At 48.7% G+C, this 25,012-nt stretch overlaps 1 protein-coding gene across 1 annotated transcript in view; it reads left to right on the top strand.

Moving 5' to 3' along the window:
- The first annotated feature begins 10,526 nt into the window (after window positions 1-10,526).
- LOC149351996 (carboxypeptidase D-like) overlaps window positions 10,527-25,012 on the top strand; it is a 47,174-nt gene continuing 32,688 nt past the window's right edge. Inside the window, exon 1 of the mRNA XM_089581225.1 lies at window positions 10,527-10,989. Within this exon, the coding sequence (XP_089437351.1) occupies window positions 10,668-10,989 (322 nt within the window). The 5' untranslated portion in view covers window positions 10,527-10,667. The remainder of the gene's footprint in view (window positions 10,990-25,012) is intronic.

The following is a 25,012-nucleotide window of genomic DNA, read 5'->3' as shown; positions in this document are numbered from 1 at the left end:
AGCCTGGTTTTACACGAACGGACGTTCCAATTATATGTTAAGTGCTGATAGTCAGTGGTATTTAGTAAGAGACCACGCAACCTCGCTGATATGTGTTGGAAGCACTGAAACCTGGAAATCACCAGCAGACTGAAATTCGGGACGGGATATGTCACTTACCCGCCAAGAGCTGACCTTGCTAAGTAATCAGCCACCTCGTTTGAAAGACTACCTGCATGGCCAGGAAAACAAACAAAACGGACCTTTTTTAAAGTAGATGAGACAAAAAATCGCAGGAAACGGCTCAAAAAATCTTTTGTGAAGTTTCAAGGGAGACTAAAACTGACAAACAATCAGCCAAGTATTCAAGAAGCGTAGCTTGTTGGGCCAGTTGGTGCATTGTAAGTGGGAAACCAGCGGAAAGGACGCGTTCACAAGCAGAAGTACACAGGACAACGCTGGAAACACAACTGAAATATTCTAAATTTATCGCCAACAACAGAACTGGGTGCACATGCGCGGGAGCAATCACAAACGCTATCAAAACAACAAGAACAAAATTGATCAAGCGTTGGAAGATAGCATGTGGCAACCTATGTCCCATTCATGAAACTGTACTCTTTTGCCGTGAACATGACAGAGCTGTCGCTGACGCATTCAGTTCCTAACTGCTTCATTTTGAAGGCTTCCAAGATTTCTCGTTCTGTCTGCGTTCTGCCGCGGCCGATGATTCTGACATTTTGGAACAGAGGGGTGCAGTCTTTGCAGTGGTTGCAATGTCCTGGCAGATTTGCTGTGTTGCCTGGCTGTGGCGAAGTGCGGTGCTGCCTCATACGGTCGTTGACGCACTGACCTGTTTGACCTATGTAGGCCTTGCGACAGGACAGTGGAAGCGAGTAAAAAACATCGGTTGTGCATTTGGTGAACATGCTGTGGTGCTTGACATTACATTTCTTTTTACTGCGAAAGCAATACTGCGCTAGGTTTTGAGCCTTCATCGTCGTCCCGGCAGATCCGCGTTTGACCTTTAGCTTGACCTCTGTTGTGGTGTTCATTGATGCGCTCTGACATAGACAGCGTTGTAGACTGCGTTGATTTGGAGGAAAGGAAAGGCGCCTTACCAACTCTGTGGTTTACTGGACACCTCAATAGCACTTTAAGCTAATTCCGGCGTTCATTGATGCGCTCTGACATAGACAGCGTAGTAGACTGCGCTGATTTGGAGGAAAGGAAAGGCGCTTTACCAACTCTGTGGTTTAGTGGACACCTAAATAACACATTAAGCTGATTCCGGCCTTCACTGATGCGCTCTGACATAGACAGCGTTGTAGACTGCGTTGATTTGGAGGAAATAAAGGCGCCTTACCAACTCTGTGGTTTAGTGGACACCTCAATAGAACTTTAAGCTAATTACGGCGTTCCGTGCAGCACTCAGGCTTTCGCCTTTCACTACTGTAGTCGCTAAACTTGCTCGTAATTTGCTTTCGCAACCTTCCGGGCTTAACCAAGCTAAGCCTCTGCCAATTTTTTATAATACCTAACCGACAAACGACGTCCTAAGTTATGCACATGCGTGTTGCCTTCTCACCTTTGTGGTGCGTCTGATCGGAAGAAGAAAGCTAACTCCTTTTTTCATCCTAACACGCAAAATTTGCGAAGCAAGAGGGATGAGTTAGAAGCATTTTTCTGCGCACTGAGCTTCCGTTTCAACGTAATAATGATTACAGAGACTTGGTATAGAAGTAGTAGTCTATCCGACTACAACACACATGAGCAGAACCGTACTGGTAAACAAGGTGTTGGTCTCATGATAGCAACGGAAAGAAACGTTCAAATGCAGCATTCTTACCGAATTTATTATAACCCTCGAGGACTATACGAAATACTGTCGTTACAAAGCGGCAGAAACGTCTTCTCCGTCACGTACCGGCCTCCTAAAGGCAGCGTTTCGTATTTCATTTGCTTTCTTTGGTGAATATCTGCAACTGACCACAGAAAACAAGATTAATCTAGTTTTAGGCAGTGACGTTAACGTTTACTTTATATCTCATTCTGCGCGTAAACGTGAGGTCGACTACATAATGCAGAGCAACGAATTTACTAATTTCACAAATACACCCACGCATTCCCAACAATTCTGGACAAAAGCATTTTTGAACGGGAAGAGGTTATGAGCAGTTTTTTCACATATTGTAAGATTTCGCTTTAACATGCAAGGTATCTGCAGATCTCCCGTCGGCAGGTTGGAATTTTTCCGCTATTAACGTTTTTGCTACCGTCAAGTGTTCCACATTGGTTTTCAATGCCAGTCTTACCTGCTCGACGCGAGCAATGGAAGCAATATAAAAGAAAGATTTTACTACATATCAGAAGAACAGATAATTACCTTCAATATTTCTATACTAGTACCTTACAGTTTTCCAATATTCAAAATTTTTGTCGAAGAATGTTGGACATGGGTGTTTTCATTAGGAACTGTCCAGTTTACTGTCTTCATTCAGGAGTCATTAATGCACAGATAAGTGACCAACTGCCCATATTCATGTTTTTAACTCCCCAAAAGCAGGGCATGTTTCTTGCGGTACAATATCTACGTATAAACCAGGCCACATTCAATTCCTTTCGGACAGCACTCGCAGGCGCGGAATGGAATGTTGTGCTTAGCGAAATTGTTCCAGATGACGCATATAGTGCATTCATTACATTTAAGTCTATTTATGAGCAAAGTTTTCCACTTGAGACTTTTAAAAAACCTCGCAAGACCCGAAAGCCCTGGACAACAAAATAATGCCTTCAAGTGATAAACTAAAAACGGATCTTTACAACACGCTGTATCCAAACTCGATCACTGGATGACCTAGTGCGTTTTAAGATGTAGTGTCACGTCTTTTCTTCGCAAAGCAGAACAAGAGTGTATGGAAAAACTATTTAATCCACACTTTTTAAGAAAGAATGACCTTGTGTGGAAAACAATAAATGAAATTTTGAATCCAGGTGGACATTCCAGCGGCATGCTTGATGTCTTAATTGATGTCTGAGCGGGAAACTATTACCAGACAAATTTAATGATTTCTTCGTGTCACTGTTAGATAGCAATCATGGCCCCAGAACAATAGTGAAATGCCTTTTCTGCCGAATTCCACGGCATTGTTGATGCCAACAGTAGTCAAGAGTTCGACGAAACATCGTCTGGTCAGGTGGAGGCATAAAGAGGCATAAAGGGTCACTGACCAAGAGAAAGTTTAATTAAACGTACTGACGTTTCGGAAGCCCTACGGCTTCCTTGTTCATAATGGGGAAACCAGGCAAAAAGCATGCGTTTATATCTTCTTCAAGATGCATCGTAGCTATCTTGCGTAGTCAGATGGCAGATTCCCTTGCATCCGATTTAGTGTGCCGGGAGTGGTCTGAATAATCAAAGACTCTAGATACAAGCGTCTAGAAGTGATCCGTTCTCTGGCAAGCACACGTGCCCCGTCCCAATTGATGACGTGTCCAGTTTCTTGCACGTGTTCGGCCAGAGCGCTAGCAGCACTGCGTCCTCTCGCCACGTCATTTTTGTGCTGCTGGATCCGTTTGCACCAGTTTCCGGATTCCTTGATATAACAGCAGTCGCAATCTGCACACGGAATCTTGTACACGACCCCAGGATATCTGTCAAGGGGAAGCGAGTCTTTCACATTGACGAGCTCATGTCTAAGCTTGCTTGTTGGGACGTGGACATTTTGCACGCCGTACTTTCGAAATACCCGACCAAGCGCTTCACTGATCTGTGGGATGTAAGGAATGGAGGCACGTTTTGGCTTAGGAAAAACGTCAGAAGGTGGCGGTCGCTTTAATAGTTTCTTTTTTGTGTTTGCCACAAAGCTTCTTGGATAGCCATTTCTCGTCAAATCCCTTCCGACAGTCCTTAGCTCTTCCTTCAGGGATTGCTCGATAGAGCACGTTTCTATTGCTCTTTCGAATAAAGAGCAGACGACAGAGCGCTTGTGTGCCATCGGGTGGACAGAATAGAAGTCAAGATAACGGCCTGTGTGTGTAGTCTTTCTGTACACGGTGAAATCCAGGCTCGTGGGTTTTCGCGTCACACGAGTGTCGAGAAAAGAGGTGCAGCCATTCGCCTCCTCTTCTGCAGTGAAATTAATTGAGGCTTCTGTGCCGTTGAGGTGGTTTAAGAACCGCTGGACGGGTTGTTTCTTTAAGATGCAAAAACAATCGTCCACGTACCTGACGAAGACAGATATCCTGGGGTCGTGTACAAGATTCCGTGTGCAGATTGCGACTGCTGTTATATCGGGGAATCCGGAAACTGGTGCAAACGGATCAAGCAGCACAAAAATGACGTGGCGAGAGGACGCAGTGCTGCTAGCGCTCTGGCCGAACACGTGCAAGAAACTGGACACGTCATCAATTGGGACGGGGCACGTGTGCTTGCCAGAGAACGGATCACTTCTAGACGCTTGTATCTAGAGTCTTTGATTATTCAGACCACTCCCGGCACACTAAATCGGATGCAAGGGAATCTGCCATCTGATTACGCAAGATTGTTACGACCTATCTTGAAGAAGATATAAACGCATGCTTTTGCCTGGTTTCCCCATTGTGAACAAGGAAGCCGTAGGGCTTCCGAAACGTCAGTACGTTTAATTAAACTTCGACTTGGTCAGTGACCCTATATGTAGTGGAATGAAAAATTTTAGGGAACAACTCAGAAGATCGTCCCTCGAGCCTTCGAGCGCAGTCAGGACAGAAAGGATAACGACCTGGTTAACATTGCAAAGAATCTGTAATTTTAACGAATATCGGCATATAAAAAAATGGATGCGAGGGTGAGTGAGTGAGTGAGTGAGTGAGTGAGTGAGTGAGTGAGTGAGTGAGTGAGTGAGTGAGTGAGTGAGTGAGTGAGTGAGTGAGTGAGTGAGTGAGTGAGTGAGTGAGTGAGTGAGTGAGTGAGTGAGTGAGTGAGTGAACGTTTATTGAAGACGATGGTGGCTGGAGCGAATGTGGGTGGGCCCTCAGTCCCGGGCTCCGGAGGCTTCTGCCGACCTTCTGGCTATGAGAAGGAGCGCTGCCTGGTCGTCGAGGCGTGCGCTGGTCAGCTTCACCTCCCCCAGCTCCAGGGCCGCATTATGCGGTTTAGATGGGGGGTTTTGGGGACATGTCCACGTGATATGTGTTTTAGAGTTGGGGTGTCGCCGCACCATGGACATCTGTCTTCGTAAAGTGTTGGGTGTAGGTGATGTAAATGATGAAGGTGATGGCACAGGTGTTTGTTTAAAGACGCCGTAAGAGGCAGGAGTCTTCAGAGGAGAGGGAGGGATGAGGGACAGGGTACAGGCCTCTATTAAGGCGTTGGTTTTCGAGCCGGGTGGCTTAGTGGGAGGATAGAGGGTATATGGCAGGAGGGGATTGCTCCGTTCGGTGAGTATATTCTCGAAATAAGGTGTCCGCCCTGACGTTGCCATTAAGGCCCTCGTAGCCGGGGACCCAGATGATGATGTGGTCTTGATGGAGAGTGTGTCCCAGTATGCGGGCGCGTCTATATGATCGAGAGGCGGCTTGAGAGTCTGTGATTATGTGAGGTGGGGTGGGTGTCACTCATTTTTATGGCGAGGCCTGCGATCACTTCAGCGGCGGTTGTGCCTGGGGCTCGGACAGAGGTTGCCAGAAGTGGAGAGTTGATGCTGTCTACGGCAGCACAGGCGAACGTTTATCGGTGGGCATAGGAGACGATGTCAACGTAGACGACGGTGGAATTGTACCCGTGCTGTCTTCGCAGACGCCGGAGTCGGGCTTGTCTCCTGGCCTTTTGGAGTTAATGGTGCATGTCTGGGGATAGGGTTTGGGTAAAGGTGGGTGTGGATGGTGGGAGGTAGTATTCCTCGAAAGCGGAAAAGGTTCATAATAAACACATTAATGATTACTCTCTACTCCTTCTTCCTCTGTTTCATGTTCTTCTAGGACCACCTAGATAACGGTGTATTCTCCGGGCATCAAAAAATGCAGCTGCCCCGATAAATGCTTCATAACTAATACGAAATTCGCGCACGGGCCGCTGATGTTATTATACACACGCACGGCTGGTCTCTTCAATACCTTTCTACACCTTTACTACCAAACTTGTTGACGTCAGTGGGCCATTTTTGTCAAATAAAGCCTTGTCGCCGGAATCCCTACAAACGTCGTCTCGGATAACCTGTGTCGAGGAGCTAACATTGCATAACTAGCAACCTTCTGTAAAATTGTGCTAAATGTCTATGTTTTGTTACTTTGTATAACCACTCTCCTCTATAATGCCGCATGGCTCTGAGAGTATCTTAAATTGAATTAAAATAAATAAATAAATACTGGCACGTACTTCCGGAAGGAAAATTAGCAAGAATTTTCCACAGTCACATAGAGCACATCTTCAGTTCGTGATGAACTAGTGATCAGTCAAAGCTCACTATTACACTTTTAGTGAAGATGCACGCAATGTTTAGATTAGACAGTTGAATAGCGTCAAAAGAAACCACGAACAGAGTAATTTTTATAGCAGCAGATTTATCGTGAAATTTTCTTCGCGCCGTGAGTAGAACACTGCATGGGTCTCATTCAGAGGACGGGCTAGGTACAAATTATCTCTGCTCTCATTCCGGCCTGGCTCGAGCCCAGTACCGACAGCAGCGCAAATGGAGAAATATTTACTGTGTATGCTTAGGCCACGCACTGCACCACATAATGACCGGTCGACAAAGTTAACTGTAAAGGGCCTCAAATCATAAACGTTGAAGAAATTGGTCTGGAAAACACAAACAAGAAAAGAGGAGAAAAGTTCGGTCATTAGCATATTTAAACGGCCGCACTGCCTAATTTCGCTCTAGCTTCGACGCCACTTTTTTCGCTGCTGCTGTTCAGCCGCTTGTTTTCTTTCAGTGTGCAACGGGGTTGAGTTTGAGAATTGCAGATCATTTGCACTTTTCGCTCTCAGTAAAGCTGCGTACATTCAGTTCACAAATGTTAAATGGAAGCTTTCTCTCTCTTTTAATTCGGCGAAGTACTTCCGTGACCGGTTTTTTGCTCCTGTATTATTTTACTTAGCAATTCGTTTTGAGCGGCAGGACAAGAAACTCAAGCTTTGTCTCCTGAGTGCCCCAAGTTTACTTGACCCGAAAATGAGGTACCAGAAGCACAACATAGGACTGTCTGTGCAGTGTCCACTGTCCCGCGTCCGGCCTGGGCCCACGGCGTCGAGTCCGTGCGTGTATCTAACGTCCCAAAGCGACTCAGGCTATGAGAGACGCCGCAGTGGAGAGCTCCGGATAACTTTGACTACTCGGGGTTCTTTAACGCGCTCACACATCGCACAGTACACGAGCCTCTAGTATTTCGCCTCCATCGAAATGCGACCTCCGCTGCCGGAATCGAATCTGCGTCTTTCGGGTGAGCAGCCGAGCACCATAACTAATGCGCCACCGCGGAGGCTGCAAATCAATACTGTCTTTTTGAAAGCAGATATCTGTAGCTTGATGCGTGCAGTTGTATTTCTCGTTTGCACCATCAAAAGTTTACTACAGAATAAAATACGCTTGCACAATTGCTGAGCGCCACTTGCTTTAACTGTGACGTCGGATATGGGGTTCTTATATGCTCGGTGAATGCGCAAAAGTAAAGTGCACGGAGCCGTCTGGTTCTCTGCAGCCTAGTAGGGTTTTTTTTCTTCTTTATTATGCAGCCTAGTAGGGTGCCTCGACAGAAACTGCATCGAGGCACTCTAGTATAGCCATGCATGTTACTGGCCTTGTGTGGTGTTCACGTGTGTATGCGGGTACATGCGGTTTCGCGTTCGATATCCTTAGTAAGCACTAACATCATCTGCGTTGTTATGGCTGTACTTTACGCGTACTAAATGTTTAGGGTGGGCGGACTACCTGGAAAGCGGAGGGCCAACTACACTTCATATTTATAATCCCTCCTCCAAAAAAATACTACTACTACTACTGCTACGGCTGCTGCTACCACTACCACTACTACTACTACTACCACTACTACCACTACTACCACTACTGCTACTACGGCTGCTACTACTACTATTACTACCACTACTACTACTGCTACTACTACTACGGCTGCTACCACTACTACCACTACAGCTACTACTGCTACTACTACCACTACCACCACTACTACTACTACTACTACTACTATGGCTGCTGCTACTACTACTACTACTACTACTACTACTACTACTACTACTACTACTACTACTACTACTACTACTACAACAGCTACTACTACTACTACTACTACTACTACTACTACTACCACTACCACTACCACTACCACTACTACTTGCTGCTCCGTTTTGCTGACTTGTCCCAGCATCCGTTTAAGAATGGATGTTTTGTTGTACACAGCGTCCATTGTACAGGTGTTTAGTTGTCCACAAATACTCTTTTTGCAGGGTCAAGTGTGTGAGTTGCAGACACCACGAGCCGCCCTTAATGGTGTAAAATGGTTTATAATGTACGAGGGACAAGAATACTCAGAATAAAGTTAGGCTGCAATGAATTACTCCATTTGTGGTTTCTTTTCACGTCCTACAGTTTTGCGATGTAAATATATTAGTGCACCTTCAGTATATTGACGGTTAAATTCTTGATTTTAAGGAATTAATCCCGTCTGTACAAGTAAAGCCTATCCATGTATACATACAACAAATCACTATAGTAGCAATATTTGTATAGGTGTAGGATAACGTTAACCTAACGTTAAAATTTACCGCATAGCATACTTGTTGTGTACAGCACGGTCGTATAAAGCATCCTACAAAACTAAAAAAAAAAGCAGGAATATGGAACCGGTGTATACTAACGCAGCATATAACGTATTTGTTCTGTTCTGAACAATCATGTAACGTTCCAGAGAGAACTGAAAATTAACGTCTGAAACAAGCTTAGATGTAGCATATACAAACGTAACACAATATTTGTTGTTCCGTTAACAAAAAAAAAAATGTTCAACGTTCTGGAGCAACGAACCATAATATAACAGTCACGACAAAACACCTCATTAATGTTGTGGGTTTTATGTTTCGGTAACGTTTGTAACATTGAAAAGGACAAACACATTTACTTTAACTCCACCGTCCGTGCAGTGATGACAAACTCAACAGAACTTCACAGCTAAATCTCTTGCCTCGTGCCGACCAAAACTCTTTTCGGAGGCCACATTAATAAAAGCTTGGTGGCATGTTTTATAGTTGTGTTGTAGTTCTCTATTGTCGCCCTTGTAGCTACAAGTTTGCTTCATGCAGGTTTGACTGAAGCTGTATGCGCATGCGAAAGTTTTCTTCTGAGAACCTGAACACATTTTTAACCTCCTGCATGGATCGCGTTGCGTGGGACCAACATGTATACCTGCACTGTATGAAAATCTCGCACTTTGTCGTTTTATTGTCGGTAACTGAAGCGTTTGGACACGATTTTTTAAGAAAAGCTGCAAAAACAAGTGTGTCATTGCAACTTCCTGCGCATTTACCACAGCTACTGGGTGTCTGTGCTAACAAAACCATTATGAAACGCCGTAAAAACACGTGCATTACTGCAACTTCCTGCGTCTTGACCATAGCGTCTGATCGGCAAACATGCATAGATTTGTTAACAAAAAAACTATGAAACGCAGCAACAACAGGTGGGTTACTGCAACTTCCTGTGCCTTGACCATGGCGTCTGACGAGTAAGTGTGCAGCTTAGTTAACAGCAAAAAAAGTTATTCCGTCGACTGGCCTGTACCACGCGTTTTATAACGTAAAACGTAAAGGGGCCATGTTACAGCCTCATAACGCCTATCGCTTATATGCCGCGCCCTTTGAGCGGCGGCAGTTAAGCACGCATTGTTTCGATAGCCGCGTCAAAAAGGTATCGCACATCATGCTCTCTTTATGTAAAGTCATTTCGCAAAATTACATCTTAGTTTGTTGAGCGGATAAAACGAGCAAAGAAAAACTTTCCAGGCGGCTACTCTGATCATGAACTGAGAGTAGTTTCTTCTCCCTCTGTGGAGAATATTCGAGATTTCTGGAAGCCGGAGCCCCTTAGCTCGGTAGTGGCGGTGGTAGTGGTGGAGGTGATGTTTATGGTATTAGCCATATAGTGGCCTTAGCTCAGCGATCTTTCATAAAGCTGAGAATCGTGCTTTCCTACAGGGAAAGCGCTTTCCCGAAAGCCCGTCACTCAGGGGAACAGTACCATGAAGAAGAGCGTGCGCCTGCGCACATCCCTGTCGTGCCCACCCGCCGTGCACTGCCCTCAGCGCGGTTACCTATGTGCGCACGGCGGGGTCCGCGCTCCGTGAAAACGAAGAGGAAGAAGATGCAATCAAGCGGCTGCGAGGCCAGCCGCGGCGACCCCACGCATCCCTTCTTTTGCTTCAAAGATGGCGCGTGCAGGCCGCCGATCGTTGCGTGTGACGTCACGAGAGTCAATACGACGTCACGCGTGACGCTTCCGCCGCTGCCTTAGAAACGGGGCCTGGAAGGGGAGGAGGTGAAGGGAGAGGCCGAAGAGGGTTCGAAGCTCGGTGGTTAGCGCAGGCTGAGCGAGCGGGCGCTGGGCTCGGAGGCTGGGCTTGGGCTGGCCGTCGCTGCGTGTGCCGCGCCGTCTGCTGCTGCCGGAGCTCGAGCAGTGTCGCGAGCCGCTGCTGCGCGCATGGCTGGCCTCGCAGAGAGGCAGCACCGCCGGCGCTGGCCGGCGCCGCACGTTCCCTGGCCCCTTCTGGCGGTACTCGTACTCGCGCTGAGTTCGCCCGCCGAGAGCCTGATACGACGGGAAAGCGGAGAAAAGAGCTCAGATGCTTATGGGGGCTTCCAGTTCAAGCACCACGACAACGCCGAAGTGGCCGAAGAGCTGCGTCGCGTGTCGCGGGCCTGTCCGGACATCACCAACCTCTACGAGCTGGGTCACCGTAGCGTTCTGGGACAGCCGTTATGGGTGCTCGAGATGACCGACCGGCCGGGCGTCCACGAACAGTGTGAGTAGTTGCGTTTTTGAGCGCCAACCTCACGGTTTTCGACCGGCCCCGCGCGGCGCCCGTCTCTACCAGAGACTGACACTTCGCGCGGGCCCTGCGAGCCAGCGCGCGAGTACCGCGGGAGCGCAGAGAAACAGTAGAAGAGTTGCAAGCGAGTTTCACTGCTGTCGAAGGTCGAAGTGGCAATAGCTTTCGCTCTCTTTGCAAGCATAGAGAAGAAATGCTCTTGCCAGCCAGCTCCATATTGCATTCGCATCTTGTTTATCGGTAACGTTGCCATGAAGAATGTATCCACTGCGTTTTACTTTCCCTGTATATGTCTATTTCTTCCCTTCATACTGCTGCTTGTTTCCGGTGAGATGAAAAGAAGCCGTGAACACAAAGTGTGGGCTTCACTGCACAGCATATGTTATGGGCCCAGTGTTTCGTTTTCAAAAAAGGCTGCGTCCCTCTTCTGGCCTCACTTTTCAGTCTTTTTCTTCATGCCGGATGTACCACTTCTTTATAACGAGAATGAGTAAACGTTCGGAAATCTTAATATAAAGCTTTTCTTCAAGGAAGAAAGAAACAGGGGGCGATCAATAAAGATTCTTCAAGCAGCTACCACAGCGGGGCCATTCGGAAGTGAAAACTGCTATAAATAGCCATAGATGCAATCACTCCCCACCTCTCATTGTTATCACCTCCGTTAACCGTACGTGGGGAAGCCATTAACGCAGTGTCGTTCATCAGAGATTTTTGACAGAGGGAAACCAAGCCGCACATGTCACCTGGACCAGCGCCTCCTCTAAAAATAGATGAGGCGCTGCCTGGACTTATCTGCCTTGCTATTTCTTCCAGTTTCGCTGCACATGACATTTGAATCCACCTTTATTTGCATACCGATATTTTTTTGCCTGTCATTCACTTGTCAAAGACGGACACATGTCAGCTGGGAACGATATAGCTGCGGAACAACTTTGCTGCCAATGTTGAGCCCACTCACTGCAAGGCATCTCATAGGCGTCGAAAAATGCGAACCACTTTGAGAGGCTTGAGTAATGTGGTTGTTTCCTAAAGAAACGTTGGTCAGTGTGCGTGTTTATGTTATATATGAGGCTTGCTTTTCAGGGGGAAGCAAGGCTTATTATTTGCGTACTCTCCGTCGAGTCGCAGCTGAAACGGTGACCCGTTTCGCCGATTCTGTCTGAAAATAATCAAACGCGCGGAATGACGCGAAAGTGTAGCGCGAATACCACCGTCATCTGACAATTTGTGAGCGCTGGGAAAGTGGTCGTTAGCGGCAGTTGTGCTTCGACCGCTATTTGACGCACTCGTTACCTCAACTTGTAGCTTGCAGCGCTTGTAATTACCACCTATAAATGCGGTGACTGAGCTGTCGTCCTCAGCGTAGCCGTAGGGACTCCGCTACCCGCCTGCGCGCGCGCGCTGTCCGTGACGCACCCAAACATCGATCGATGCCCTCTCACAGTGCGCGCTACTCGATGGTCACAGACGCGTGGGCGCGTGCGAGCCGTGACGTACACAGGGTGAAACCCGCAATCATCCGAGCCCCTCGCGAGGCTACCTCGATACACTCAAAGCTCGGGTAGGTTGCCGCGTTCAAAACATGAAAATCGAAATACAAGAAGACGTTCGGACGCGCGACACTGAAGATGAGCAGCGCGCAAACTTCATTCAGGTTTCTGCAGAGAGGCATATACTTTGCGGCTGCAATAAAGGAGCACGCTTAACCACCGGATGCGGATAGAAGCCCTGTACATCTTTAATGAAACCTTGTATCGGCGCACCTTGTATTAGAGCAACGCGCAAGCCTTATGGGCGCGCTCGAGTAAGCCTCACTGTATGTAGTGTTCGATCTATAGCGTCGCCCTTCGCCTTTGCAACGAACGCTCAAAATTTTCAACTTCGAGCTTTTTCCTGACAGCGCTGATTGATCTGCCTTTCATTACCCGCTCAAAATTGTCCAAGAACCGACAGTGAAAGCCCGATCGCCGTTTTTGAGACGGTTGTCGTAGTGAAACATCGGAAAGTACGATTTCACCCAGCTTAGTGCCCGACCACCGGAGCATCAGTTTAACTGGAGGCGCTTATTGTCGGCTAAAGGCTACGAAATGGGTGCACCAGAGCTGCTGTCGGACCTATAGCCGTGTGAGATATGATTGTATCATTCTTTTCGTCTCGAAACTAACGCTATGATCGAGACGGCAGCTTTCCCGATTTGAACTCTAGTAGGGCCTATACACGCTCCTCTCAAAATACTCCACATACAGGTCGGCAGCTTTGCCGTGAATACGCCAATATAGTTGCGCTAAAAGCACATGTGTCTATGTGTTCCGCATCGCTGCCAAACAGACGCAGCCGCGAAGCGCTATTACAGCTTACGAACTCGCGCTTTACATCTGTGTGCCGTTGACATTGCACTCCGTTCGCGTTCGAGCTCTGAATGGATGGCCAGAAAGAGTTTACTAAGCGGCATTCGCAGTTTCATTAGCGAATGCGACAACGCGCCGGTCTTGGTGTTGAACGTTAAAGTAATTCTCTCACCGTACATACAAAGCTTGCTACGGAACTTTTAAGAGGGTTTCCTATTTGCATTCATCATCATGAGCCCGGTTTGCAAAAAAAAAAACGCCTCTGTGTGTCAGGACAGGCTAGGTGTCAGGACAGGTCACCGCTCTGACGCACTACAGAAGTGTGTGCCTTTCCGAAACACCTCAATCCACTTCTTTCCTATGACCACCAGCCATCACCGTCGAAGTATATACGCGAATATATTGCCGCGAATCTTTGTAACGTTCGTTTGTAGTGTTGGTGACGGGGAGCCAAGTGCATGATGCACTTCTTCACGGATACTGTCTGTGAGCGACGCCACCTGAGGCTGCTGCGTCTGCTGCGTTGGGGATGGCAGCAGCCGATGAAGTTCTTCGCGAACAATTTCGCGTGTCAAATCTCGCAGGTTATCACCACTTGCAACGGTATCTCCTGGGGGGCTTGTCGTCAGCACTTCAAGTGGTCGGTTGTAGTGCCCGGTCCGGGCGTCCAGGGTCTTTTCGATGGTTGAAGCTTCAGCTTCAAACTCGGCGACGGTTTGTGGAGGATCCCGGATCAGGCCGGCGAAAAGTTGCTCCTTCACGCCACGCATCAGGAAGGACAGCTTCTTTTATTCAGTCATGTCGGGGTTGGCGCGCCTGAAAAGGCGTTTCATGTGTTCCACATACGCAGTCATGGTCTCGTTTGGGCATTGAATTCTTGTCTGCAGCAGGACCTCCACTCTTTCCTTACGTACGACGCTGGTAAACGTACCCACTAGCTGCTTCTTGAAGGTCGCCCAGGTCGTGAGGGAAGATTCGTGGTTTTCAAACCACGTTCTGGCAGGACCGTCCAATGCAAAATAAACATTTCGAAGCTTAGCGCTGTCGTCCCAGGGGTTCAGCACTGCCACACGGTCGTACAAGTCCAGCCAGTCTTCCACATCTTCGTGTGGTTCTCCACGGAAAGTCGGTGGCTCATGGGGCTGGCGAAGCACGACGGGCGTTGGCTTGCGCCAGGTTCCATCCTGAGGGGCATAGCAGGGTAGCAGGTCAGCACCTCCACCAGATGTCACGTAGTGGTGACTGCAGTCCGGTGAACAGGAAGACAGCGAGAATCGCTTCTAAACGGAACTCTTTATTTGATCTGACTTGCGCCCTCAAAGAACTGAATCACTCGGCGGCGGCGTAGCAACAAGCGTGCTCGGCGGTCGTCGAACAGAATGCCGGCCGCTGTCGGCCGTGCTCTTTTTAAAGCTCATAGCAAACATTCCAGATAAAGCTTGGGAAGTTACTAGAACATTCTGGCGCAAAGTAGAATCGGCTCCGTCTGGATGCGATCAATCGAGATAAATTAGGCGTGTCTTGCGTCACAAACGAAGCGATAAAGCGGCGTGTCGGCAGCCTTGAAGCATGATCAAACAAACACTACAAACGAACGCTACAAAGATTCGCGGCAATATTAAACTCATTAGCACTCCTGATTCTCTGCCACCCTCAGTGCGTTTCAGTCTGCATTATATTATGTCTTTGGTAGCCAACACTATGTCTTTGGCAACGCTGTACCTTTGGCAACCACTCTTTTAGTGTTGTGTTCGAGAATACTGTCAATAGTTCTTGAAATTAATGACATACAGAAAAAAACTTCGACCCCTTGTTTTTCAAACTGCGCTGCTCTACACTCTTTATTTTAGCTGGGACATGTATTTATCCCCTCAAAAACCAGATTCTTCTTATCAACTTGCTTTCAGTCGCCGTCCTTAGTACAGAGCTAAACTACCCGTGTCAGGAGGATATTTCGCGGGACAAAGTGCAGGAACAGTGGAATACGCTGTAGAACACCAGTGTTACCATTCTCGGTTCAGATCGCAGTTTTAATTTTTTTTTTGTTAATGAGGTGGAGCATTTTGAGAGAGAAACAGATGACCGTTGGTTGTGGCGGGCATCTGTGCATCTTGTAGATTTCAGCAAAGAAGAAAAGGGGGGGGGGAATCTAACCGGTACCAAGTCTGTGCGTCTGCTCAAAAAGGTGCCGTGTTGGTCAAAAGGTGAACAAAATAGATTCATGAAAGTTTCTTGCACACTTTCCACCCTCCCAACGGGGATGAGGGAGAGGCGGGAAATATTAGCCCTTCCTTTTAACCCGAAAGCGCCGAGTCCCGTGCTCACATACGTATAGGCAGGTCACTTGGCTCATTTGGCTTCCTATGTCACATTTTCAGAAGCCAGCATTCGCTGAAAGACCACATCTGGTAATAAAATTTTTTGGTCAAGCTTGACGTCACTCAGCTGTCTGCTCTGCTGCGACCGCAGCAGTGAATGAATGAATGAATGAATGAATGAATGAATGAATGAATGAATGTGGATCTTTTATTTTCACGCATTTATTTTGAGAACACAAATTCGTTTAAGTTAAATTATTGTCGTGCTTCCTTCATTTAAAAATGGGGCTTTCTGCAGTAACATGTTGCGCATGCGCACAACCTCCTCGCCACCGTTTTCGCATGCTGTGCAAAAACTGCTTACGAGTTCGCTGAGCATGCGTTCTTCCACGAGAGGCGTTTTTTCGACCACTGGCGCAGCTGACTCCTGGACAGTAATTAAGTGCAGTGTTTGCATCCTGTGCGCCCATGCAGATGCGTACGTGGTTCCCACATGCACCGGCCTCAAGCGAGAACAAGCGGTCTCGTTCTCAGGCGTCCTCGAGTAGGGGATCTAGTGCTGGAAAAGTACAGCGCGGCAGGCGTGTCCACGGATAGATCACGTACTACGTTGGCTGTGGCTGGGTGAAACCAGCACATCCCTTTTAAGCGGGGCAAAGTGTCGACTGGGCGCGTTGTTGGAAATAGGCCCATTGGCAACCGCAAGTTAGCAAAACTCTCCATGACACTCAAAATAGGTCATCAAATATTATACTTTACTTCCTTCTACATGCACAAAGGTCAGTCATAGCCCGAAGAAATTCACAGCACGGTTTGGCAGCGAATGTTCGACGCGTTCGTTTATTTTTCAGCATTGGAACGTCAGAGCTCTTGGTCCTCTGTTAGCCTCCTCGCCCCATCTCCTATATATGCACTCTCCCTGATTTCGGGGATTAAAAGCGGAAACTAGCAACCAGTATACAGGTTCTACACGTAACGTCACGTACTTTTACTTTCCACATGAGTTCTGCGTGCTTTTGGCTGTTTTCTTTTATTTCGCTGTCTCTACCATTTCCTTGTATGCATACTTTCCGAATAAATCATTCAGTTGGTAGCGCATTGTTGTCTTTCCTTTTCTCTGTCCATCGTCGTTCGCGCTGTAGCAACAGTGTCACGATCCAACCAACTCGCCCAATATCCCATCCTTCAGAATTATGTTCAGCCAAGGATCTCAAAAAAGAAAACAAACTAAACCGGCGCTCTTTATGCGAATGAAACTGAAGCAGTATTGTACGCGTTGTAACATCATGTAAGCCGAAACATTTAGTCTTATTTAAGCGTCTTAATGAAGTAATGAACTTCTGAACTATGCATCAGATATACGTGACAATGTTCAGTCGGACATTTGTAAAACGTCGCAAGAAACTGAATAACTTAATATTTCGAAAGGCGGCTTTATTTTGAACATCTTTGTCTGGAGCCACAGTAGCCGCGTTCTCTTTCATCCTTTTCTCTGTACCCCTGCCACTTAGCTGGCGGCCCTTTCCTACAGCCCTCGGACATTCTCTCGCTTAAGGTCCTCTCCATCATTCACGCCACTCAACATTTTCATTCGCTCCCACCTGTGCGTCATTATAGCATCTACCCTGACTCCCAAGCAACCATTCATGCCATTCAATCGAAACACTCCCACCACATCTTTCCACGGAATTCGAGGCCATGCGTCGCTGCAGCCTTGCCCCGCCTTCCTCCATTGGATCCCTGGTCACTCGGGGATTGACGCAAATGAGCAGGATAATTACATCACCCATGAAACTCTCTACCGGGCACCATTGATATCCTGGCCCAGACCCTCGGAGGGCGAGTCGAGGCTGTCCCTTCGCGCCGCCATCAACGAGTACTAAATGCTCTCCGCCTTGATCGTAAGCTCTGCCCCGACCCTCATCGTGGTCCTTCTGTGCGGGACGCTCACATCCTTCGACAGATGCAACTGAACACACTTGTCACACCTACACGGCTTTATCTGCATAAGCGTCCCTCATATCCTGAGTTGCTTTGGGACGTTAAACCCCAATAACCCAACCTTTATCTGGATAAATTCCGTCGTAATACATCATATCCAAACTGCCCTGTTACTTATGCCGACCTCTTCCAATGTTTAATCTCCTGCCAGCTTGCTCTGCAATCGGGCTTCTTTCCCACCACCTCCCATACTGTAGGGACCTGGCTGGACTGGCTGGGATCTGAAGGTGAAGACGAACAGCGCCTGCTCGTGCAGCAGGCCACGGACGTCTTAGGTGCCTAAGTGCTGTGCCTGAATAAAGTCACATACTACTACTTTGTCTGGACGCCCTAAGGAAGTGCGCGAAGCTGCGAAGGGGCAAAAGACCGCGATCACCCGTGCACACGCTGATATCAGCACCGACAGGGACGCGCTGCGCTAGCGGAGAGTGCGCGGTAGCCACGAAGCGCGCGCAGTTCGAAAAGCGCGCTTCACCTGCGAACAATTCGGATTTCACGCGCTTTGTTCAAACTGCCTCCCCATCATCGGGAGGCGGTCTCATGAGTGCATGTCTTCTTGATTAAATGAAGGTTATTGCCGGACGTCACACTCTAGCACGGGGATAATTCGGAGTCTTCCTTCTTCTCATCTGGCCATATAGCTTCTTTCCTTTCGTTAGATTCAAGCCGTGAAAGAGGGAAACACGCCATAGACATCACGAGTATTCGCATTCTTTCTTTTCCGGCAGCCTGCTTTCTTCTTGAGCATTCGCCGGCACTGACCAAGCCTCCCTCCTCCACTGCAAGCACGCAGAGTGAAGAGTAAGCGAGAGCAGCCCCAGCACCCTCGAGAGAGTAATCCGTAGTGCTGTGGCCATCCGCTGCACCGGGGCTTTCCTCGAGTCGCCCGCATATAGAATGACGCTCTCAGCCAGAACAGACAGCGTTCCCGGCACGGCAGCGAACAGCTGGTCGTGCTAGCGGCGGCTGCTCCTGGGGATAAGCGGCGCTCAATTGGCCGGCTTGCGCGAATAGGATGGCACACGCGCACCTCTCGCTTTTTCTTCTCTTTCATCCCCCGAGAGGCTCGCGTGGGCGCCTCGCGTCAGCGGCGCGCCGTCGTAAATCGCTTCCTCGCCGCACTGCCGCTTCTCCTACGCGCGTATTTTCGTTTCTTCTCCCGGGCCGCCTACGCGCCAAGCAAGCAAGCAAGCCGCGCTGCGGATTAAGAGCGTCGGCGCTCCGTCGCGCCTGTTTGTTCACTTCGTGCGACAGTCATTTACTCCCCCCCTTGCCCAAGCCTGATCAGCTGCTATAATTGCGTCCTGCCGATGCGTGCCTGGTCAGTGGCTCCACTGAGCGGTCACCGGCTGCTGGTCTCTGACGGGGCCTAGCGGCTAGCTCCTCGCGCCCGTCGCGAGCAGCGACCGCGCATGGCGCCAGGTAATCTGGGGCTCGGTGTTTGCGTCACCCCTTTGAGAGGCGCGAACAGTTTGGGACGCTCGTGTTGTAATAGCGTTACGTACGCCGAAAAGGGGAAAATGGCCATGTTAGCACCTGCAAGTCGGCTCTGTGAGGCCTGGCGGTCGATTTCGTGCTTTGAAAAACGCTTTTTGCACGAGCCTCCCTCTCTTTCTCTTGCTCTGCCGAGCGCTAATCTGTTTGTTCCCTTGCTTCTCTTTTTTAAAGAGCGCATTTTGCCAAAAAGTGACTCTTACATTGCTAGTCTCGCGTTCTTTCCTCCTTATCTGCCTCTCATTTTTGCGAGATACTTCCTTTCGGTGTTACGGGATAAATCTTGATGAGATATTGGCATATTTCCAAGGCTATGAGTCAGTTAGACCCCCACCTCTTTCCTCCATGAGCGAGGTCCTTACATAACATCTTCAAATGCTTTTTCTTTCTTTCTTTGGTTTTTCCCCAATTCCCCTCCACCCTCTTTTCCTAAATTGAGATGCAGCCTCATAAGAAGTTTGTAAGCAAGACTGCGCCTACGCCTTCTGTCAGCGAACCTCCTTGTCCGCTGTTTATTTACGCGGCCTTACGTGCACAGTGCCCGCGTAATGCGAACAATAGCACCGAGAGACGGGGAAAGAAAAGGAGCCGGTATATAACAGGATCATCGGCAGAGTAACACTCGCTGTCCTCCCGGGACGTCTCCACGCTCCCAACTCGGACAGCCTTGAGATGGCTGCGCCATCACCGCGTCCCCCGTCGGCGCGCAGGTAATTTATGTTTTTGTGACATAACGGGACAGCGCGGTGGGTCGCTGTTTGGTTATAAAACCAGAGAGGCCTCGGGCAAAGTCATAAGCCTATGATTGCCGGCAAGACAGCTTTGTTCGCGACAGACGTGCGTTGCAGTAAAGCGCACTTTTGGTGGGAATTTAGAGGGGGTGTGGGGAGTAGAAGCGGAGAAGGGGACGTTACGCTGACTTTGCCGTCACCGGTGCGCGGACGCAATCAGCGCGAAACATATGGTAGCGCAGCGGGGCCGAAGACAAACTTCCGCCGCCGAGGGAGCGGCAGCTGCCGGCAGGTACTAATTGCCATCACTCTAACAAGCACTGACAGGGCGAGCTTACCGCCGGTTATGTGGGTGAGCGAAAGCCTGCTTGGCGGCCGCTGGTGACGTCCCTGCATATAACCTTTTTGCTAGAGCTTCTCTCTGACTTTTTTAACAGCGTTCCATCCTTCTCGTGCTTTTCTTTTGAATATACCGGAAAAGTTGCACCTGTGCGCGTTAGGCAAAATAATAAATGCACATAGAGATGAAGTAATGCGCCTCGGATTTCATCTTGTAATTTCGAGCTGCACGTGTCGCTTTGACAGAAGTTTTTAAGCGAATCCCCCAAGGTGGAGCAGATTTGAAATGAGGAAGTAATTCCTCATTCGCACCCACTCAGGCGTAGCCATACGGCTACAAAGAATATACTACAGCTTTCACATGTCGCTTCATGCAGTAAATGTTGTCTCCACACAGTTGGCAAATTTTCTGGTATAAGCGTCGTCGTGGGCAGGAAAATGAAGATGGGTCGCGCTTCCTGTCAGTACGTATCAGATGTGCTGGCCCTAACAGTCGGAGACCCAGGCGGTACCGACCTTTCTCCCTCGTATTGTCGGTACGTCCATGTCTGCCTCTGATTGTGCGGCATTAGAAGTGCAAGCATATCTTACTGTGTGCACGCCGTCGGCTTGTGTTTGCATGTGGGGTTCTCCGTTCTGTCTGGCTCAGCCTCGTGCTCCTTCTTTCCCAGTTATTGTATTCTGTGACTAAAGACACGGCTTGCTCAAGTTATCTTCCTTTAGACTAAAGGGGCGTTCAGACTCAGTTTCCGATGCATAAAGTCTTGTTTGTTTGTTTGTTTTTTCAGCACACATTTTTTTCCCCTCTCCTTTCCATTTCTTTCTGTGTCTTTTTCGCTCTGTATGCTGCTCAGACTGAAGTTTTCCCTTCATTAATTTTGACTCGGCCCGTTTCCGTGCTATATATACCTCACGTTTTGCTGTCTAACGACTCCCCGTCGTAAAACGCCACGATGGACAGAAGCTACGCCACAAAATTGACTGATACCCACTGACACATGACGCTGCGGCTCAATTACGGAGATGACCCGTGTTTTACTCGCAGCCTATGCGAGGTTTCTAAACCACACCTCTTGTTTACCTTTGGTTACCTCATTTTTACTGCGAAAAACCGGTGAAAACTCTATGAGCGACTTTAACCGGAACGATGTCGGCGTCGTAGTAAGTCGTAATCGAAAATTCCCCTGTTCATGTCTTTTAAGCATGAAATGCTTGGCGCCAGACGTGCTGCGCATGCGTCAACAACAGCGTCTTCGTGGTCCCGTGGTGGGCAGAGCTGTCGCGCGCCGCGAAGGAATTATTAGTCTCCCTTCTGTATCAGGGTAGTGTAAAGTGTCACCTAGGCATTAATTCCTATCGTGCTCAATATCTTCGGATTAACTGCCAATTTTCTTCCCATTTCTGAACTATGTACTCTCTCGACTTTCTCCACCAATCCCTTAGAGTCGCGTGCGGCTATCAGACCCGAATTCCTCTGCACAATAAAGTTTTTCTCTCTCTCTATCAGCATCTATGAGAGGTCCCAGATTACGGATGGGGTACATCTTTCCTGCAGTGCATTTCATGCTTACTTCTACTCTCGACAACGAGATAGTCTGTGAATTGTTTAATGTTTCATTATGTTTTGTTCATCCTTGCTTGAAACGGTGCCCAGCTTGCGAGATGACTTATAGTACTGATCTACACTACAGAGATCGAGACTGGCGAATTTGACGCACTTCTTCGACGGTCGGAGAGAATGAAACGCGTTTTTGCTGTTTTGATTCTAAAATCGTGTGTTTCTGATTCGATGATTTATAGCTCCACTATTTTGCTTCCAAACGATGTGCACATGCTTGGTGGTATTTTTTCTTTATTGCGACAACGTCCCGTTCCGCGTAACGGAATGTACTAAAGACACAAGTGGACGTCGGATTCCCAAAAGGAGCCAAGCAACTTGCGACACTAGCATTTGCTCCCATACGACAGGTGTTCGGATGCCCACTAAATCCAGCTCTCCTCCCGGATCCTGTTTTGTTGTGGGTACGCCTCACGCTGCATGTATCAGAGCTAGCGAGCGACTCAAACCATTAGGTTACGTAATGCGCTTCACCCTATACCGCTCAGCGCACCATTTCAACTGTAGGCGCCCTTTTATTCGCTTATAAAACGCAACCCTCGCCTGCAGGTGACATTTGATAACGGTATACGTACCGGCTCTGTCGCATCGAGTGTCGGCAGCGGAGCTCTGGCGTTACCGTGCGTCTAGACTTACAGAGACTTTAGCCGTGCTGCCCACGAGAGCAGTGCCGTCTGGCCATAAAAGAATTTCCGGTGATTGTCATGCTACGGACTGCATTTCACAGTTAGGGCCAAAGACCGAGAGGCTTGCAGGGTGTGCAGCGTACACATACCCTGCAGAGGCTTGCAGGGTATGTGTCTCCAGTGCAGCAGTTGTTTTATTAGCTTTCTTTGCATGCTTTTCTAAACTTCACGTGGGCATGTATATGCTCAGTTTCAAAGGTATTTGTTTGTTTTGGAAGGTGTGTACGAGTAGCCTTCGCCAGAGCCGAGCCTCAAGCCTCTCGCTGATTAAAGCCGGACGCGTTGTTCTGGAGACCGTTAAGGAGATAAAAAATATAGTTCTTCGAATAGCGTCAGTGTGCAGAACAATCAACGAAGGATGCTGCGCTGGGCCCCTTGTAGCTAAGGGCAACTCCGAAGTATATCAGGGTCCAAAGAACGGGAACGAACGCCGGGCAACGAAAATAGCAAGAAAAATGACCCCCTACTGCCATCACAATGCGCAGAAGTGTGTGCATGGGGCTACGAAGCCTCAACATTTTTTTTTTCATGCGCATGTAGGCTCGGGCAGTAAATGGGAAGCTTATGGGGAGTAGTTCCTTTTCGACGCCGCTGCCTTCCCTCCGCTGTCACTGCCACGTCACTCCGACGTTGCATTGGCGCTTTCCCGCCTGTCCTTCTGCTGTCCACAGTCGCGCCGCCATGCTCAGGAACACCCCGAGGAAAGTGAGCATAGAGGGAACTGAGAAAGAGAGGCAAGCAGAGAAACGGTGCCAGCAACCGCAAGCGGCGCCACGCACGGCCCCCCCATGCTTCTTGTATCTGGACGCGTGCGTGCATTAGCCATGAATGGTTTTCTGAAGGTAAACATAGCATAAATCTGCCGGGGCAGATAAAACGCAGTCGCAGGGGCTCTATTTGATGTCTTCCAAAGCCCAGGTGGCTTTCACGCCTCTGTCCAGCTCAAGCCCATCTGCACTATACAGAAGGTGACCAAAAAAGAGAAGAGAAAGCTTGTATTCCGGATATCATTTACTCGTGGCGTAGAACGCTGGCAGGGTTGCTCCTTTTCTCTATGAACCGCCCCCTTTCTCCACTCGATTTGCATAGAGACCGAACTCGTCTGCCCACAAGCTGCGCGCAGTTATTCGTACTATGTGTGAAAGGGGTTACCAAGCAGCTATCAAATGTACATAGAGTGGAGGGTATTCAACTTACACTCAAGCCATTTTTAACCCTCGGAAGTAATTCACTCTCACGAATGAAAGGCGGATTGGTTCATCAACAGTGCCGCACTGAGTGTCCCTGCATCGGCGAGAAGAAAAGCTTACCGGAAAGACTTAGACAGTATAAAAACAGTGTCCGAAAATTCGAAGCTGAACATAGCGCGAACGACACCGCGAAGGACACTAACTTCTTTTATTAGATAGAAACGTATACAAACACGTGAAACCATCCTGATCTGCCAAATGCGTACGCCTATGCCATATGGCCGATCGCAACACTGAACCGCCGCACCTCGATGATCCCTCGCGGCCTATGCAACTGGCGTATTGTGGTGGTAAATTCGGCTGCTTTCTGCGTAGTGCTGTGGATTAGTTCTTGTTAGCGGAAGCTAGCAGAAGTTTTCACGATGCTGTTGAGTTGTTACGCCGTGGATTGCGCTGTTCGCACTCAGGAAATCAGTGACCTCAGTTTCCACTGATTTTAGAACGACGAAGGCCTGTGCCAGATGTGTTAGCGAGTCATGCAAAAAGAGCAAAGTGGCAGCCGAGAAGCGCTTACAGGGTCTGCGCTGTGCGTTCATTAGCCTTAAATTATTGCACGGCTTTTTGCGCGCCTACCAGCGTAAGACTCATATTTCTTAGTGAACAGCTAGGTGCTGTGCTGGACTCAACCGACTCGAATCATGGCGTTGACACTATCGGATGGGGATACCTCACATTGCGCATTAGCGGTACGCGCAATTTCAGGCAGGAAATCCTCATCGTCGGAGAACGCGATGCCGTTCCGCTCCGCTGAGAGTCCCGACTGGAAAGTGCGCTGGCCAACCAGATTTTCGACTCGCCCATGAAGCCCCCAGACGTCCCACCGTTTGCAAACGACGCGAGGTCGTTATTGCACTATTTATTCGTTAGGGGCAGGCATCTCCGCTCTGCTCCTTCCTTTCTCGCCCTCTTTCCCCACCCTTTCGCGCCTGCGCTCCGGGAGTACCAGCCGAAAGTAGAAAAGGGAGAACAGCAGATTCCCTAGGATAAAGCGAAAAGAGACAGTTGCCGCTGTGCTCCTCAAAACGGCGATGGTTTGAGTCACGCCGTTGTATGCATACAGGCTGGCAGGAACAACACTGCACAGCCTTGAGAGCGAGCCGAACGCATTCCATCGCGCACGCAGTAAGCCGCACGCTTAATTTTCTCTGAAAGGCACGAAAGGTAGGCCGAGAGTCTTCCAAGTTCTTTCATGCCCCCCCGACAACCATGAG

Source organism: Amblyomma mixtum, chromosome 3 (assembly GCF_055824585.1).
Source record: "Amblyomma mixtum isolate Tamu chromosome 3, ASM5582458v1, whole genome shotgun sequence".
Classification (NCBI taxonomy): Eukaryota; Metazoa; Arthropoda; class Arachnida; order Ixodida; family Ixodidae; genus Amblyomma; species Amblyomma mixtum.
The sequence above is the reverse complement of the archived record's forward strand: the minus strand, read 5'-3'. Positions and strand labels throughout refer to the sequence as shown.